This window comes from Canis lupus, chromosome 2 (assembly GCF_003254725.2).
Source record: "Canis lupus dingo isolate Sandy chromosome 2, ASM325472v2, whole genome shotgun sequence".
NCBI classification, from domain to species: Eukaryota; Metazoa; Chordata; class Mammalia; order Carnivora; family Canidae; genus Canis; species Canis lupus.
In genome coordinates this window covers 76,089,845-76,105,536 of record NC_064244.1, presented here as the reverse complement: position 1 = coordinate 76,105,536, position 15,692 = coordinate 76,089,845, and the positions used below count along the sequence as shown (strand labels likewise).

General features: G+C 58.5%; 1 protein-coding gene across 2 annotated transcripts in view; it reads left to right on the top strand.

Annotated features, from left to right (window-relative positions):
• The window catches only part of ALPL (alkaline phosphatase, biomineralization associated), a 53,970-nt gene extending 50,544 nt beyond the window's left edge, over window positions 1-3,426 (top strand). For both annotated transcript variants that reach the window (XM_025447283.3, XM_025447284.3), the window contains exons 10-12: window positions 1,042-1,233; window positions 1,715-1,834; window positions 2,434-3,426. In XM_025447283.3, coding sequence (XP_025303068.1) covers window positions 1,042-1,233; window positions 1,715-1,834; window positions 2,434-2,702 — 581 coding nt within the window. In that variant the 3' untranslated portion in view covers window positions 2,703-3,426. The remainder of the gene's footprint in view (window positions 1-1,041; window positions 1,234-1,714; window positions 1,835-2,433) is intronic.
• Window positions 3,427-15,692: the final 12,266 nt, after the last annotated feature.

Here is a 15,692-nt window from a genome sequence, read left to right as displayed (position 1 = left end):
CACACACACACACACACACAAAGATATATTTGTACACACACAATACACACTCAGGCCCCTCTGCCTTCCAGAGGCCAACGGCCGCCAGCTCAGCTTGGCCACTTTCTTGCCAAACCCCGGGGTTCCCACTCCAGCATGGCGGTCTCAGCCTGGCCCAAATGGGCCTCTGACGCCAGGGACCCGGCCAGGAACCAGTGGTGGTGAGCACACGGGCTCCCCCGGGAGCAGTCCTCTTTGTAACTGCTCCCAGAACCACAACAAAGGGAGGACCCACCCTGCCAGCCTGCCAGGCCAGAGTGGTGAGGCTCAGGCCAGTGGAAAGGGAGGACACCCAGGCTCAGGACCCTCAGAACTGGGAGTGTCCACTCCGGCAGCGACCTCCTGTTAGAGACAGGAGGGGTCACCTTGGGTCACGCAGCCCTTCGCCAGGCTCAAAGCTCCTCACCTAGGAGAGGTGGCACAGGCTTCAGAGTCCTTTATGAAGGCCTGCCTGGGCACCCCCTGGGCACTGAGAATGAGCATTTATGCCTGAGTTCAAATCCCAGTCCCCCCACCTTGGGCACATCACCCTGGTACCTGAGGCCTCAGTTGCTCCATCGGTAAACGGGACTGATCGTGCCCATCTCTGCCCAGGATTGTTGTGAAGGGGGAACAAGACACCAGCTTGTTATGCCTGGCACCACCCAGTAGGCACTTAGGCACGCTGGTTCCCGTCTCTACCTGTCTGAGGTCTCGGACGCCTTCAAGCAGGTGAAGAAGCCGCACGGAGAGCCGTGTGGGGTGGCGGACAGAGCTCAAGCTTTCAGTCAGGCGGATCTCCTTTAAATCCTGGCTTTGCCCTCGCCGTGTGTGGGCCCTTAGTCCACGACTTGCTCTCCCCGAGCTGCTGTGAAGGTTGAGCGGCAGCATAACATGCCTGGCACGGTACTTGGCCCGTGGCCGTTCCCCGTCAGAGAACAGCTAATCCGGCGGTAGTGTTGTGGCAGGACCTGGGGGTGCAGGCCTCCCTCTTACCCAAGGCCTTCACCCTGGTGTCTCAAGGAGGCAGGATTGACCACGGGCATCACGAGGGCAAGGCCAAGCAGGCGCTGCACGAGGCAGTGGAGATGGACCGGGCAATTGGGAAGGCAGGCGTCATGACCTCCTTGGAAGACACGCTGACCGTCGTCACTGCGGACCACTCCCACGTCTTCACCTTTGGCGGGTACACCCCCCGGGGCAACTCTATCTTTGGTAGGTGGGCCTCTGTTGGGGTGGGCACTGGGCATTCCCAGGGGCCGCCTGTCCGGGAGCGGGAGTAGGGTGGGAGAGCCAGTGAGTTCAGGGCCTGGCCCATGTGGGACTCCATGAGAATCGGATAAGAAAGTGAAGGTGCTGTAGGGGTGCGCGTGGTCACAAGGTAAGGGGACGGACTGAAGTGAGCGCTCCGGTGGGTGGATGGGTGGCTACCTGGATGATGGGTGGATAGAAGGACGAGGGAGGAGGATGGATGCATGGCCTGATGGATGGGTGGACACACAGGTGGACCAGCAGGTGGGAGGGTTGTAGGCACAGTGAAAACTGAGGAATAGTTGGAAATAAACCAGGGTTGGAAGGTGGCTTCAAGGAGTGGCTCAAGGTTCTTCAAAGGCGCTCTCGGGACTTCCAAGCGAGGGCCCGGGACTCTCCTCCTGGTTCTCCAACCTGACTCCTGGGCCGATGCCTTCCTGTGCAGGTCTGGCCCCCATGGTGAGTGACACGGACAAGAAGCCCTTCACGGCCATCCTGTATGGCAACGGGCCTGGCTACAAGGTGGTGGGCGGTGAGCGAGAGAACGTCTCCATGGTGGACTACGGTGAGGTTGCCCAAATCCGGGGCTGGGGTGGCGGGGAGGGCTCCAAACGGCCAGGACTTGGGTGAGAAGGACCTCAAGTCAATCCCCTTCTGCGGAGCAGCCCTGTGGCCCTGGGCATGCGAACTCTGCCTCTCTCGGCTTCCCTTTCTTCCCTAGAAGATTCTACCGCCTAACTGGGTCTGAGGGGCTTACCCTGGCGCCCGGCACATGTTGCTGGCTGTATAATCCCTCAAGCCGGAGCCCTTCTCAGTGTTTGTCTAGTTCCATATTGTTGACTGTTTGGTTGCTCACGATGCCCCACTGGGCCTCGCGGGTCTGACCGTGCGGCCGATGGTGAGAGGCTCTCCTGAGCTGGCTCTTTGCTTCTAATCTAAACAGCCCAGATGAGGTTGAGTCTTCTCCTCTGAGGGTCCGGGGGTGCAGGGAGCAGACTCCGGCCCAAATCCCGCGGCTTTGCACAAAATGACGTCCCCGCGCTGAGCCTCGGTTTCCTCCTCTATAAAATGCGAGCGCTCCAGCCAGCCGGGAAGGGCAGGGCGGCTGCTGCAGAGTGCCAGTCCCCTGGCAGCCCTTCAGCAAGCGTTTCTTCTGGCCCACAGCTCACAACAACTACCAGGCGCAGTCCGCGGTGCCCCTGCGCCACGAGACCCACGGTGGGGAGGACGTAGCAGTCTTCGCCAAGGGTCCCATGGCACACCTGCTGCACGGCGTCCACGAGCAGAACTACATCCCCCACGTGATGGCTTATGCGGCCTGCATCGGTGCCAACCAGGACCACTGTGCCTCAGCCAGCTCGGCAGGTGGCCCTTCTTCTCCAGGTCCCCTGCTCCTCCTGCTGGCCCTGCTCCCCGTGGGCATCCTATTCTGAGGGCCCAGGACCTGGGCACCCACCACCTATGACAGATGGCCAGCCTCCCTCTCTCAGTGCTGCCCACCGCCTGGGAGCCCACACCTCAAGGGCCAGGTAGGCGGAGGCCTTCACAGCCTCTGCAGCTGCCAGAAAGAGGACCCAGGAAACCAAAGTCTGCTGCCCACCTCACTCCCCTCTGGAATCCTCCACCAGGGCCAGCCGAGTTCCTGGCCTCCGGCCTCCGCTCCCTCCCTGCTGCCCCCTTTGGCCAACAGAGTAGGTTTCTCTCGGGCAGGCAGAGAATACAGACTGCAGAAATTCTCAAAGCATCTTATTTTTCTAGCAAACACATTTCTCCAGACCTGGAGGCCCCAGAGCTTCCATGGAACATTCCGGATCTGACCTTCCCACTCCCCTCCCCTCCTGGAACCACCAGGCCCCATCATGCTAAGTCCCTACTGCAAGGGAGACCAGGTTCTCCACAGGAAGGGGATTTGCTCACTCATTCCAAGGCTGCCGGGGGCTCCCAAGAAGTGAACTGGAACTGGCCATCCGACCCCAGGGCTTCCTGGGCTGGGAAGAGCAGCAGCCTGGACAGACAGACATTTCTCAGCTCTTAACATGCATTGCCCACTCCTCTCTGAAGGAACACTCCTGTTTGGGACGGCAAAATTTTTTTCCCCTCTTTTTGGTGTTGGTTAAAAGGGAACACAAAACATTTAAATAAAACTTTCCAAATATTTCTGAGGACAGAACTGAGTCTTTGTGGTCAGTGAGGAAGAGAAAGAAACAAGCTTGTTTCTCTGGGAAGAGCTGGACTCTGGGCCAGGAGTGCCGGTTGCGTCGGGCCGGGAGGAAGGGGCCGCCTGCTGACCTGGGGGCTTCAGCACTCCTTACCTGCGTGACTTTGGACAAAGTGCTTCGTGTCTCTGTGTCTCAGTTTTCTTAACCATAAAATGGGACACAATCCAGTCCTGAGTTCTGTGAGAATCCAACAGAATGCCTCTGGGCCCTGAAACCCACAGCAAGAAACCCTCCCAGGGCCCTGTGACACCCTCACCGCACGGCGCCTACGCACAGAGACACATGGCCTGGCCCAGTGGGGCTGTCTGATCATTCATTCATTCATTCATTCGACAAATCCCTTGACAACATGGGTTTGAATGGCATGGATCCACTTATTTGCAGATTCTTTTGGATGAATACAGTTCTGTAACTGTATTTTCCTTATGATTTTTAATATTTTCTTTCCTCTAGCTGACTTCATTGTAAGAATACAGTCTAGACTACATACAATATGCAAAATATGTATTAATTGACTATATTATCAGTAAGGCTTCCAGTCAGTAGGAGGCTGTTTGTAGTTAAATTTGGGGGCAGTCAAATATTATACATGGATTTTTGCCTCTGCAGGAGTTTGGCACCCCTAACCCTTGCGTTCAAGGGTCAGCTGTGTTGAGTGTGAGCGAGGCACTGTACCAGGTCTTAAGAATTTTGTGGCAAAGAACACAGACCGACTCCTTGCCTTCACAGAGCTTCGACCTCGCTTGGCCATTGTGATCTCTTTCCTCTTCCTGATGATCAGGCCTGGGTACTAGACTCAGGATTGCACCTGACATTGGGGTATACAGGTTTGCTCCTCAACTGGGATGACAGTCCCTAGAATGGTAACCATCATAACAATTCACAGTGATCATTTACCATCTGCCAAAGCTCTGTGCTTGATGCTTGTTATGGATTCGGTTCATTTAACCTTCACTAGGTAGTAGGCTCCCGTCACCCTCATGTATAGATGCCGAGATCAAGAGTCCAAGAGGTGGTGTGATTGCTCAAGGTCCCCTAAGCTGTGGGGCTTAGATTCGAATTCCAGCACATTCCATTCCAAAGCTCCTATACTTGATGACATTCTTTATTTGCTTATAATACATTTCCAACCTCCTGCCAACAAAATTCTGACGCAGCCAATGCTAGTGACTCAACACACAGTCAAGTGTGAGCTCGGAAAGATGAGAGACCATGTCAGAAGTGGGCCATCCTTCAGGGAGAAAATGCAATTGAGCAGCCTTTCTCTCTGAACTTCCCAGCAGTCCTGGCAAAAAACACAGCCATGCTAATGCCGGGATAGAAAATTAAAAACTGCATTCTTACATTCTTGCCAGGGCGAAGAGATGCCCTCATACCACCGTCACAATGTTTGTCCTACTTCTACTATTATTTCCTAACACTGGTTCAAATTCACAGGTGAGCAGTCAAGTTTTAAAAGTTCACCAGTACCACCTGGGATCAACTTCCGCGACTCAGGGTACAAACCCATACTTTGTGTCTTAGGTTGGGTTTTCCAAAGGCAGACCCTGAGATTTGTGTACAAGTGGTTTGTGAAAGAGTACGGAAGGCACCAGCCAGGCCGAAAGCGGGGAGGTAGGACAGAGAAAGGAAGCTGATAAAAGGTAAGTTATGAAGCAGATTGCCATCAGGGGCAGGTAGGGCTCAAGCCCACCCTGGGCCATGGGGAGACCCAGTAGAGGATGTGCCTCAATCCTCCCACTGCCAGGCGAGGGAGCTGGGACGTTTATTCCCCAACTCTACTCTTGTTGGATGGGGGCTGCTTCCCGGAAAGAGAATACTCTGGCACTTCCAACTTGCCTCTGAGGACTGAAAGAAAGCCCCCAGGCATGTTCTGGAACATGAGATGCTCAGAGGAGACAAACAGGGCACCCACAGCATCTGTTAAACTTTGGGACACACTAAGGGGGTTGGAAAGTATGGCCCAGGAGCCCAAGACAAGCGGGAGCATGTGTTTGTGACCCAGGGCAAGTTCTTTAACTCTGCTGCTGCTTCATCCCTACACCTGAAGGTAGAGAGCCCAGGGCAGCAGTGTCAAGCACGTAGTGAGCACTTCTATCCCACAGAGCAGAAAGCTCTTCCCACCTTGAGTCTGGGCCATGAGCTTCAAGAAGAATCCACGGTGCTCAGACACCCCCTGCCCTGCTCACCCAAGCTGGGCCCCCCGTGCTCTCATGTCACTTGTCACCTTTATTGTAACTATAATCCATGCCAGAGGGCAAGCCAGAGGTCCCAGCCCAGGATGGGTCCTACCCATCCACCACCCCCATTAGAAGCTAGTGGTGGGTAGCGCAGTGGCTCAGCAGTTTAGCACCGCCTTCAGCCCAGGGTGTGATCCTGGAGACCCGGGATCGAGTCCCACGTCAGGCTTCCCCGCATGAAGCCTGCTTCTCCCTCTGCCTGTGTCTGTGCCTCTCTCTGTATCTCTCATGAATAAATAAAATCTTAAAAAAAAAAAAAAAAGAAGCTAGTGGTGACCATCTGCCCACAACACAGGGGTTTCCAGTGTCCTTCAGCTGCTTTCTCAGGAAGAAGAAAAAAGAGGGGCTGACAAATCCACTTCTATTCATCCACATAATCCTGCCTTGTGTTACAGATAAATCCAGAACTTAACACAATAAGAGTTTATTCTGGGTGCCTGGATGGCTCAGTCGGTTAAGCGTCTGCCTCTGGCTCAGGCCATGATCCCAGGGTCCTGGGACCTGGTCCTGGGATCGAGCCCTGTGTTGGGCTCCCTGCTCAGTGGGGAGCCTGCTTCTCCCTCTCCCTCTGCCACTCCCCTGGCTTCTGCTCCCTTATTCTCTGTTAAATAAATAAAAGTTTTTCATTTTTTATTTACTTATTTTTATTTATTCATGAGAGACACAGGCAGAGGGAGAAGCAGGCTCCCTGCAGGGAGCCCAACGCAGGACTCGATCCCAGGACCCCGGGATCATGACCTGAGCTGAAGGCAGACACTCAACCACTGAGCCACCCAGGTTTCCCAATAAAATTTGTTTAAAAAAAGTTTATTTCTATCTCAAACATCCGGTGGTGCCTCTGGTCAGGTGACAGGGACCCAGGTTCTTTCCACCTTGTGGCTCTGCCCTCCAAGTCCTGGATGCCCTGCTCTGTCTCCCCAGAGCTACTGAAGTTCTGTCCAAGCAGCACATTGATGGCTGGCGGGGGAGGGGGGGCGCTCCTCTTTAACTACTTCTTCCTGGAGGTGACACGCATCAATTCCACCCATGATCCATTGGTGAGAACTAGTCTTATGACCCCATGTAGATGCATAAGAGGCTGAGAAATGAAGTCTCTGGCTTTTTCAAAAAACGTACTGCCCCACGTTTCTGCAGGGCAATGGGTGATCAGAGCCAAGAGATGGCTGCCCATCCAGGGTATATGGCTCCCCTGTTTGCACAGTCCCCAGCACTCTGGTGCTCTGGCACTAAGCCCCTTCGGACAGATGGTAACGAGCTCAGGGCCCCTGCTTTACTCCGTGCTATGCCCAGGAGATGGCTATGAACGGGAAGGCCTCTGTCCTGGGAAAGCTCCTATCTCACGACCCAGATTTCCAGGAGCTGTCCCAGTGCAGCAGAAAAGCAAGAAGCTATGGGGGCAGGGAGGGGGCACCTACCTAACAGGGGAGGGGGCACGATGGGACAGGCATAGAGGCAGAGAAGGCAAGAAGTGAGCTGGGGCTTGACAGGCCGAGGAACCCTGAGGTGGGACGTGAGGGTACAGAGGAGACTGCAGAAGGAGACATCATGGGGACGTGGGGGCAGGAGGGCCTCAAATGCCATTCCAAGAAGCTGGAAGTAGACCATGAACACCCTGGGGAGCCATGGAAGGTTCTGGAGCTGGGGAGTAAACATCATTTTTTAAAAGATCATCTTGGCTGCCCAAGGAATCTACTACAGTAGACCATGCAGAAGAAGCTGGGGCCCTGGAGACAGCAGGTGGGGGGCTTGAGACAAACCCCAAGTATGGGCCTGGGAGTCCTAGTCCTGTTTGTCAAGAAGCTGGACCAGCTCATGAATGAAAAGGTCATCAGCAAATTGCTCTGAGATTGAGGGAAGGAGAGAGTAACATACCCCCTCTGCACCGCACACCCACCAAAGCACTCAAGACATGGTAGTGAAGTTGCCACCTTGAGGGTACATTTGTCACATATAAGCCCCCCACCATCCTGTGAGCTAGAAAATACCATCTCCGTTTTGCATATGAGAAAGGAGAGGCTTGGCAGAGCGGGACCTGCTGGGGCCATGGCTTGAAAGTGCCAGCTGCAGGCTGCACCTAGGCCTGCCGGACTCGCAGCCCGTATCCCCTCCCTGGCCTCTGGGTGCTAATCTCTCCAAGGCCAACAACCCAGGTCGCATGAGCCGCAGAAGCCCTTCGATGGGGTAGTAAGAGCCCCAAGCCCGCGGAGTTTATAATTAGCCCTGGTGGCTAACCCAAGACCTCCCAGTGAGATCTAGCACCAGCCGATCTGAGGGTTGGGGGTGGGGGGCCTGGGAGATTAAGTTCTCAGAAGGGGATTTGGTCTCCCGAGTTTCTGGGTGGCTTCCTTGTGTTGCTGCCACGACCATGGCTCCAGGCCCTCTTCTGGCTCCTCAGCCTTAGGATGGGGGGCGGGGACACATGGGTCTCACCAGGCAAGCAGCGGGGGCCGAGGGGCACGCTGGGTTGGGGTCCACCACCAGCCGCCACCAGCCGCAGCCACCTGTCCCTCCTACCCGCTGGAGCGGGAGCCGAGGATCATCGGAACCCGAGCTGCGGGCACACTGGCCAACATTTCTATGGGATCCTCAGTGCCAGCACTGCTCCTACTGCCTCACAGGGCACCTAGCCCTTTACCACCCCCCACTCCCAGAGGGCGGGCCTGTTTCTATCCCCGGTTTCCAGATGAAGGAACAGAAGCAGAGAGAAATTGGTGACTTAAGCAAAGCCACACCACTAACAAGGGGTGAAGGATGGGAAGCCAAGCGCTGCGGCTCCCGAGTGGGGGATTTCATCATCCCGATAGCAGGGTAAGGAGCAGCGAGGAGGACTCAGGAATGTAACGCTGCGAAGGTGGCAGGGGAGAGACCTCACTGGTGGAGCTCCTGTCCTGCGGGACCTGTGCCCTCGTCCTGGTGGGGAATGACCCTAGGCCTCCAGCAGAACCCCTGCCTGCACCTGCCCGTGCAGGGTGGCTGGCTCCGGGGTCTCCGAGGTCAGCCTGGGCCTGTACACTCTGGCTTAGGGCCCTGGAATTAGCCTGACTCAGGTCACCTGGTTGGGAAACCAGGGCAGTGGAGAGGCTGTGCCCTGTGGACGCCTGGCTGGGCTGGGGTGGGGGAGGGTCTGGAGGCAGGATCCGGAGGAGCCTGAGATGTGACCAGTCACCCCTTTGCCTGCCAGAGCTCTGGGCCAAGGCCGAGCAGCTGCCGCCTGCTATCTGGGCACGAGCAGGTCCTGACGTCCACCTCGCAGCAGGTTTTGATGCTTCGTGGGCCCTTTGCCCCCCACTCCTGAGGGATCTCCTGGGGCTGCACTGTCCCTCTGCCAAAGGTCAGGGCTGGAAGCCAGGGAGGAAGGCAGCCCAGAGACGGTCAGACAACAAGTTGAAGTCACACAGCACAATGGGTGATGTGGTCCGGTTTACGCTTAGGAAAGATCGCTCTGGCTGCTGTGCAGGGAAGGGACCGGGAACGCCAGGAGGAGATGCCGGAGGGCAGTTGTTGCTGGGGTGGAGGTGGCGGTGGCTTGGACCGGCGAAGTGTGGTGGTGGCGGGAAGCAGCTGGATCCCAGACATGTTTGGTAGTTAAAGCCAGCAGGGCTTGCTGATGGGCTCCCTGTGGGGAGCAGAGGAAATAGCGGAAGCAGGGATGCCCCCTGATTTTTGGCCTGGGCACCTGGGTGGAGTGCCATTTATAGATATGGGGGAACAGATGTGGAGGGAAAATACAGACGCGGTTTGGACCACGTTAGCTTAGAGATGCCCATCGGACTTGGGAGCGGACGTGCCCATAGGTCGCTGGGAAGGAAGAGTCTGGAGTTCCGTGGAAGAGCCCAGCTGGAGAGAGAAGGAGGTCACCATGGTACTTAAAGCTGTAGGGCACAGGGAGAGTGGGATGTGCCCAAATCACAGACGGCCAGCGGCCAGGATTTGAACCGGGGGCTGTCAGACTCCAAAACCCACAGGAGCTCTTTCCACTCCGGCAGGTGTCACCTCTGGGTCTCGTCCAAGGTGTGTGCTGGGCAGGGAGGAGGTGGTGCCAGAGGCTTCTGGAAGTGAATTTGGGAACAGCTGCAATCTTTCCAGCCTGGGCTACCCACCCCTCACCTACTGCCTACCCAGGCGGAGGAGCTCTGGTCAAGCATGGGTTCCTGTCCCTTTCCTGTTGTACAGATGGAGAAACTGAGGTCCAGAGGAGGGTGGAGCTGGGATCTAGGTCTTCTGCCTGCCACCCTGACTTCTCCACCAGGCTCTCAGGTAGGCTTTTGTCTCAACCAACTCAATGGTTGGGTTGAAACCATCCAACAGAGACAATCCTGGGGAGGGTGAATGTTTCTCTTGAGGCCCTCAGAGGGGCCTGGGGGCTGGGGCCTTCCCTCCTGGGTTCCCCACAAGGCAATGTTTGCCCCATGCCTGTCTCTACCCCTTGGCCAGCCATCCCCAGCCTTCAGGACCCCCCCACCCAGCCCCAAGTCCCTGGCAGGGCAGCCCCGAGCCTGGCTTCTGTCCTGGCTCCTGTCGCACAGCCCAGATCGAGCCCCCCCACCCTGGCCCCTGCCCAGACCACCCAGCGCCAGGGCCTGGCACAGCCCAGTGGGGCTGGCGGGCAGTGCTCCCAGGCTGGCCAGCCGTGGTCTGGCTCCACCCGAGGGGCTGCGGCCTGGGAACCGCTAGCTGTCTCCTCGGGGAAGCGGCTGGGATCTCCAGAACAAACAGGGAAACCGCAGGCCCCTGCCCCACCCCAGGAGAGGGGAGCTGCCTCTGGCCACGTCCACTAACACCCTGTTCTCCGTCCGAACCACTGGGGAAGGAGCAGAATGGCTGTGGTCACATGCGGACAGAGAAAGCTGCGACAGGGGCGCTGGCAGGGGCCTCGGGCGGTGCTTGGTGCTCCCTCAGAGCCCCCCAGGAGGGAGGTTTGACTGAGCCGGGGTGGGGGGCGTGTCTCCTCAGCTTCAGGCTGAGAACAAAGCCCTGGAATCAAACAGATCTGGGTTCAAATCCCAGCCCTGCCGCATCCTAGCGAGCAGCCTCGGGTAAGTGACTGTACTTCCCCGCACATTTTTCTCTCTGAAAAGTGGTTTCAGTGGCCCCCACCTCCCAGAGCCGTAGTGAGATGAGCCAGAGCCCTTAGGATGGAAAGGGCCCGGCGCACAGTAGGTCCTCAGGAGAGGTCAGTCCCTGACCCGTCACCGACCGGGGGACAGCTAGAGCCATCCCAGGGGACTCCTGGGCCTGGCAGGGCAGGTCGGGACAGCCTCCCTGATTCAGACCAGCTGGGGGATGGGGAGCATCTGACTCCACTACAAGCCGCAATTAGAGCCCCATTTAAAGAAACGCTGTGTTAGTTCTTCCCAGGGCAGATGTGATTACAGGCTAAACCGTTACTAACAGGATGACACACAGAAAGGCCCCTTCCAGGGCATGGAGGGTGTCCAGCCCTACACCCTTGCTGTACCACTGGGGAAACCGAGGCCCGGGGGCAGGAAGAGACGAGCTCCAGCTCACACTGCAGTTAGAGGGGGCCAGGCGCGCGCCCTGCCTTCCGATGACCGCTCCAAGCTCCATCCCTACCTCTTGCTTCCTGGCCGCACCCCGCCCCCCACCGCCCCCGAAGGATTCCTTGCTGCATCTAGAAGCCAGAAGATGCTTGAAAGAGATGACCTTCCTTGAGAAAGACGGACAGGGGGTTAGACAATGAAACCTCAGTGTGACACTGGCCATGAAGCCAGGGCCTCGGGGGCCGGTGGCAGCTCCCTGCCCGGCACTCGGGGACCTCACAAGGACACTGATAATAACGGTGACCAGGACGGCCCGCCTCCTGCAGCACCTGCTGTGGGCAGGCCCCGGCTCCCTGTTCAGCTACCCCAGTGGGGAGCTGCTGGCCTCATCCCCACTGCAGGGATGACACAACCCAGGTCCTCAGTCCCTTGCCCAGGATCGCACAGAGAGCCAGGGGTGGTGCGGGCCGTGGAACAGGTGTGCTCCCACTGAGCCCAGACAAATTGTTCAGGTCCTTTTGCACAAGACCCCAAGTGAGGTCATCTCAGCAAATGGTGACAAAAGGTGAGTCAGCAAGTGAATGAATGAAAGAATGAATGGGGCGGGACCTGGGTCGTGTCATCCCTGCAGTGGGGATGAGGCCAGCAGCTCCCCCTGGCTGCCGAGTGCCCCTCGAAGGAGCCCTGACATACCTCTGTGGCCTGCCCCTCCACTTTAGTCCCAGGCAACCCCCCAATGCCAGAAGCCAGATGTCACCTTTCCCTAGTCCCCACCCGCCACCACGCTCTTGCCCAGGTTGACCCCTGAGTGGAGAGTGGAGTCCGGGACAGGGGTGCTACAGAGAAAAATGGGTCCCGTCTCCGGGTCCCCTCTGCCCTTCACTCCCGTTCTGCAGCTCACTTTGGGGAGCCCCCAGGGTCGGGGCGCTGCACACACCCGTCAGCACCAAGGAGCTGGGGAGGTAGGCTGCTGGAGCCCCCTGCTGGCCAAGCATCGGTCCTCATGGGGATGGGTCGGGAGGATTCTTCATTCATTCAGCAGATATTTATGAAGCCCCTACTATGCGCAGGGCCGGGTGAGGCACTGCGGGTCAGCACAATGCACGCAGCCCCTCCCTTCTGAGGTCTATGGTTGCATAGGTGGTGCCTGGTGTCAGGGTCATGGCCCCCTGCCCCCAGGCACCCAAGGACGGTCCCTACCCCCAGAAATTTGAAATCTCCCTGCGGGCAGGTGTGCCCCACTGTGAGCCTGGGCACGGTCATGCTATGCCCCCCAGGCTGGGGCTCCCGCGGTCTCTGAAGCCCGCTGTTCCTGAGAAACCTCTCGGCTCACTCCTGGAGCCTCCCAGGCTAGGGTTGCCAGTTAAAATATAGGATGCCCCAGTTAAACTTGAATTTCAAATAAACAAGGGATGATTTTTTAGTATAAGTATGTCCCAAATATTGCATGAGGTATACTTAAACTAAAAATTATTTCTTGTTTATCTGAAATTCAAGTTTAACTGGGCACTGTGTTTCTACTTGCTAAATCTGGCAACCCTACCCCTGGAGCTCATTCCTTCTGCTGGCATCTGGCCTGTCCAGATGGCCCACGTCGTGCCTGGACGTGGCCCCTGCCTGCCCAGCTACAGCTCCCGTCTGCCTCCAGGACCGCTGTCCTTCCCAGCGGGTCCCCAGCGCTCAGGAGGACATGACTCCCAGTTGGTATGCATGGTCCAGCCTATGGCTCCTCAGGAATGCTGTCTGACCTCCTTTGTGATGGGCCCATAGAGAGGCGGACGGAGCCACCCCTGCAAAGAGGGACCTCGGGTGTCATGCACAGAGAGAGAGAGATCCGGAGATGAAGGGACATGGAGAGTGAGCAGTGGAGATCGTGGGAGGGAGGCGAGTCAGAGCCAGAGAGCTTACGTGTGGCCCCCTGCCCAGCATGCTTTGTGGAGACCAGCGCAGGGCCTGCAGGGTCCAGAGAGCCCACCAGGGTTTGCCCTGAGTGGACCGGGGCAGAGGCTGGGCCCCTGAGCCCCAACATTGGACCCGGGGCTCTGGGTCCTGGGGTGGGCAGGCCCTGTGGCAGGCAGCTGGGGGTCTCCTGTGCTCACAGTCAGGGGTGGGAGTCCATCCTCAGCTCCTGCTGTTCCCCCCTCACCCCGTGTCCAGGGGCAACACAGGGACATTCATGGCTTCCCAGAAAGGCCCATGGGGCAGCCAGAGTGGCTTTTAAAATTAGCCTCACTAACCAGATCTGGTTATTTCAGGAGGCTCCGTCCCTGGCTGTCCCCTTGGCAGGGCGGGTACAGGGAGGGAGGGAGGGACCTCTACATTCCAGGGTCCCTGGCTAAGTACCCCCTGTGGCCCAAGCAGTAGAGAACATCCAGGTCCTAGTCCCCCGGCGCTGGGCGGGCCTGGGCCTGTGGCCGTCTCTTTGGCAAAGTCACCTCTGGGTTAGCCATGGATGCTCAGGGACATCCCAGCTGCTGGGGGACAGGGGAGGACCCTTCCTAGTGGGCATGGGTCTTATGCCAGGCACCTTAGAAGCCATGACAGCCTCTTCACAGCAATAGGTGGGGCTTTGTCCTCCTTCTACAGGCAATGAACCTGGGACCTGGAGGGACAGGTACCAGCTCTGGGGCAGGGGAGATGGGTGTCAGGTCAGCCACATGCCCAAGGCCCTCCACGGGAGGCCTCCTGCCTCCTGCGTCTGGAGAAACCTCTGGCTGCCATTTCCACCACCGGAGTCATTCCTAAGTAGAGTCCAGTGCTTCCCGGAGCCCGGCGCCCCCCACCCGGGCCCTAATTCCAGCCTCAGGTCAGTGTCCTGACCTGCCCTCCCCACCTCAGAACCCGGAGTGAGCATGCAGCTGGCTCGGGCACAAGAGAAACAGCGTTAGACACTTTGATCCCAGAGGCCAGAGTCATCCTCAGCCTCACCTTAGAGCCCCGAGAGGTCGAGGTGGGTCAGGGCCCAGCCCAGAGGCCTGGCCCCCCATGGGGTGCTGGCGGGACTGGGCAGGCAGAGGGGCAAAGGCAGGTTGTGCACCCGCCACAACGGCCCCAGGGCTCCAGCAGCAGTGATGCGTGCGCGGGGAGTAAAGGGACACGGGTGGGGGTGCCCAAGCCTCTTGATGAAAGGACCGTGGATCCCAGCAAAGCCGGGCGCTGAGGCTCAGGGGAGCAACTGGCAACCACACAAAGTCCGGACATCTGTCGGGCCGGCACCGGTTACTCCATCTTCCGCACGAAAGCCGACCCCACATCCTTGGATATGGTCCCCATTAATGACTAATCCCTGCCCGCGCCCCCCGACCCGCACAGTATTTTTGGAGCACACGGCGTGCTGGGGCCGCACCCGACTCCTCAGGTCAGGGTAGCGAAGCCCGAACTACTGGCGACCCCACTGTGCGGATGAGGAAACCGAGGCCGGAGAGCCCAAACCCCGCGCCCCAAGTAGAGAGAGGAGGTGAAGCAGCTGGGCGCGAAGCTCTTGACCTTGGTGCTGAACTGTGGCTGCGGCCCTGCGGTGGCGGCGGCGGCGCTGGCGGCGGTGGCGGTGGCGGGAGGAGACAGGGCAGGAGCCCGAGGGGAGACGAAGACAAGAGGAAGGGGGCGCATTCGGGCTCGCAGACCCGACAGGGTGGGGGGGGCTGCGCAGGGGAGGGGGACGACTGGTGGGGGACCGCGGAGCCGGGCAGCCCGGAGCCAGACCGGGTGGGTGGGGTTAGGGACGGGGTGTGAGTCACCGCCCCTGGGTGGCCCCAGACAGCCTAGCGCCAAGGTCAGGAAAAGCAGGGCAGCCCCGGGGTGCGCTCACCACGGTCCTGGGGAGGCCAGGGCATGTGCCCACCCCAAGCTGCTCTCCCCCCTGCACTCCTACCTCAGAGGGGGGCTGCCTCACCCCGTCCCGGGGCTGGACCCCCCTCAGCCCCACACCCAGATGCCCCCCTCCCGCCTTCCTTCCAGGCCTGCCCACTGTCCTCCTTGACCCTCCCCTCCCTGCCGACGCTGCCCCGCTGCTCTCCACCAGCAACCCCAGCTTCTCTCAATGGCAGTCTGGGTTTCAAGTCCTCTGGGCCCCTTGGTCCGGCATTCAAGGCCACGTGGCCTCTGGCCTCATCGCCACCCTGTCACTTCCCATCACCCAGAGCTGTGGGCGGGCGCCTGCGCGGCTCAGGTCAGGATTTCCGCTCACGATCCCAGGGTCCTGAGATGGAGCCTCGGTCTGCTCTCCACGGGGAGTCCGCTTGGGATCCCCTCTCCTCCTCCCTCTGCCGCTCCGGCTCCTGCACACACACACACTCTCAGTACAGAAAGAAAATCTTTAAAACAAAAACAACTGTTTGCTACCTTCCCAGTTCCAGGGCCCCCCACCCCCCCGCACGTTTGCACCTGCAGTTCCCCGCCCCAGGGACACTTTCCTAGGCCTTTCCAGGATGCTCAGGCACCAGTGCTGTGGAGCCTCCTCCATG